The sequence below is a fragment of the Leiobunum rupestre genome, chromosome 5 (genome assembly GCF_980474605.1).
Source record: "Leiobunum rupestre chromosome 5, qqLeiRupe1.1.hap1, whole genome shotgun sequence".
NCBI lineage: Eukaryota > Metazoa > Arthropoda > Arachnida > Opiliones > Sclerosomatidae > Leiobunum > Leiobunum rupestre.
This window is the reverse complement of record NC_143388.1, coordinates 49887865-49890733: the sequence shown is the minus strand read 5'-3', so window position 1 is coordinate 49890733 and position 2869 is coordinate 49887865. Positions and strand designations below refer to the sequence as shown.

General features: G+C 29.1%; 1 protein-coding gene across 1 annotated transcript; it reads left to right on the top strand.

Annotated features, from left to right (window-relative positions):
* Window positions 1–1183: 1183 nt before the first annotated feature.
* Window positions 1184–1673, top strand: LOC149945215 (uncharacterized). Its single transcript, XM_090176434.1, has 2 exons — window positions 1184–1327; window positions 1410–1673. Exons 1-2 carry the CDS (start codon window positions 1184–1186, stop codon window positions 1671–1673), a joined length of 408 nt encoding a protein of 135 aa, XP_090032560.1.
* Window positions 1674–2869: the final 1196 nt, after the last annotated feature.

Below are 2869 nucleotides of genomic sequence, written 5' to 3'. Positions count from 1 at the left end.
TAAAATTTATTTTTTAATCCTAATTCAGATTCATACTAGGTAAGCCTAAATTAAGCATACTTACTACGTTAGTATAATAGGTCTTAAGTTCAAATTTTGTATAATTCAATAAAAAAAACAAATATGAAAAAAACTTACTTTGTATATTCAACGAATGCTCAGGAAGACGAAATAACATCGATCAAGAAAATAATTTCTACTCAATTCTTTCTGATTGTAGCGTCAAATAAAACTAAGATCTCGCTTTGTCAAAGTTCATTTATCTTATCAATCGTACGCGCGCACGGAAAAATGAATGAGACACGTGAGAATCTGTACGTCACGAGCTCCTATCGAGAATTTTCGGTACTATGAAATTCTACGTGTAAAAAAATATTACAAGGGAATTTTTTTTATCTGATTCTTATCATAAGTGCTAATGATAACGTTCATTACCAAATAAATCGCTAAACTAGTATTTCTTTACATGAAATATTTTCAGAAAAATAAAAACGTGACAGAATTTAAATTTTCAACTATAAGCTTACAAAAACTATAAAATATGTAAAAGAGTTTACGATTTAATTATCTATTTAGTTTTTAAAAATCAATATATGATATCATATTTCCATATACAATGATGAAAATATCTCTTACAAATCCATTTTCGCTCTCGAGAATATGTGCCTCCAGGTTTATAAGCAACCACCTACGTTCCATGATGACTCTCCACATACGGTCAATAACACTAGAAGTTTTATAATAAATTTTTTTAAAAACAAAAACTAAATTTAAATTACTATTTTAAGAAACTAACTATACGCCTTACGTTGGGTGAAGAAAAATCGGTTGCATCAGCTTCTTGTTGCACTTAGCCATTGTATACGATTTTGATAGTAGATAAAACCTAAACTCCAAACTTTTCCACGTTATTCAAAAATAAATACACTTATTTCAAAATAAACCACTTATTTTTCAATCAAAAACATTTTGGTAATGTAAGTGTTTTCTAAATTAGTATAAAACCAGACTCAGCCATCCAAATTTATTTATTCTTCTGTCGGAGAAGATTAGTTGTTGTTTACCCTTTTTATTAAGCCATGGAAAACCAAGTTGGGATGAGTATAATGAAAACTATAATAAGATTTTCTATTTAAAACGCTAGAATACTGGGTAGAATTTTTCATTTCATTCCTTGCATATAATGCTAATCAACTGCAAAAATCGGTTTTGCCAAACTATTGTTCCAAATGAGATGGAAGGATACATTGATGTTCACTTATCTAGCTTTGCAAACATATGGACTACTTTTACCAAATTGGGAGCCTTATCGAAGAACTACATCAAGGTAAGTCCATTTATTATTATTAATAAGTTAAATCTCGTTTCTACACTGAAGCTTATTTAATTATTTTCCATTTACTTTGCAGATCGAAAGACGCATGGTTGGTGCAACGTTGGATGAAGAAGAAGAAGTTCTAAAAATCCTGTCATTTTTCAAGGACGAATCAACTCAGCCTTCTATAGTTCATCATCTTATTTCCAACGACTCACAGACATCTTCAACATCGAACGATACTTCAATCTTTCAAAAACGGAAAAGATCAATTCACAACGAAGATAACCCAATATCCAGAAAAATAAAGAACAATGTTTTAATTCCCAAAAGTGCTTACTATTATATTATCAAATAATCTCACTAGTGTTTTTTGTCCTTTTGTCCAACAAATGCATATACCGAAATAAAGTTCCTTTTTAAAAATGTATGTTTTATAATTTCATAATAATATACCAGCTAGAATTAAAAGGTCTTAACTTATTTTGAAAATTAATACTTTCGTATGCTACTGTTGATAAATACTTCGAGTGTAGTAGTAGTAGGATTTTAAGATAGAAAAAAATTAATTACGGAAAATCAATTAATTTATTTATTTATGTCTTAATTAGTAATTTCCCACCATACGATTTCTTTGTCCTCGACGAAATCAAGCTCATCTGGAGCGTCCTAAAATATTTTTTTTTAAATTGAGCATTGCTTGTAAGTTCCTTCGGATGCTACCAGAAAGAAAAAGAGAAATCCTTAGCATTTAGGTCAATGTAATAAAAATATTAGTTTTTTAAATTCTATATTGTTTTAAAATAAATTTCTAATAAAGTATGGAAAATGGGGAAATTCAAGCATAAAAAAGTAAACTTAGAAATAAATTTTTATGGTAATTAAGAGTAACTATTTTACCTTCTGACCCAAAAAATATATAAGGGTAGTGTTCAGATCGGTACTTTAAGTCGATGATTACCCTATCTTTTCCTTCCAAGTACCAGGATTAGTAAGAGGATCAGGGTAAATTTTCCATTTACGTAGCGTAAAACTATTTATCGTTGAATTAAAAATTAATACCTTGAATTTAAAATTGAAAAATTATTAATATTGATTATAACATTTCTTGGTAAATTATATCTCATGGTTGTTATCTGTTTCCTACTATTCTACAAGTAGTCAGAATTGTTTACTACAATGGCTGAAAACTTTACTGTAAATTATACATTTTAAAACGGTACGTAATCAGACATATCTAGTGGTTTTGTTTTTTTAAAACAATAAATTTATATATATATATATATATATATATATGTTTGAAGTATCTAGGACTTTTTGCTCTCCGTCACGACTGAAACTGACTACATCAATTTCCAACAAAGAACCTTAGTTGCATATCTCTATTGGACTCCAAAGTACTATCGTCTCCTTGAAAACGTGGAAGGTCCTCTCAATGAAGTGGTCATCGGTCATTGCTTGTCTATGTTCTAAAACTGCGAAAAAGATTGCTCTTCCGGTTCCTGTCGTAGAACCATATTTAGACTGTACTTTTGATCACAATTTTGTAATTTC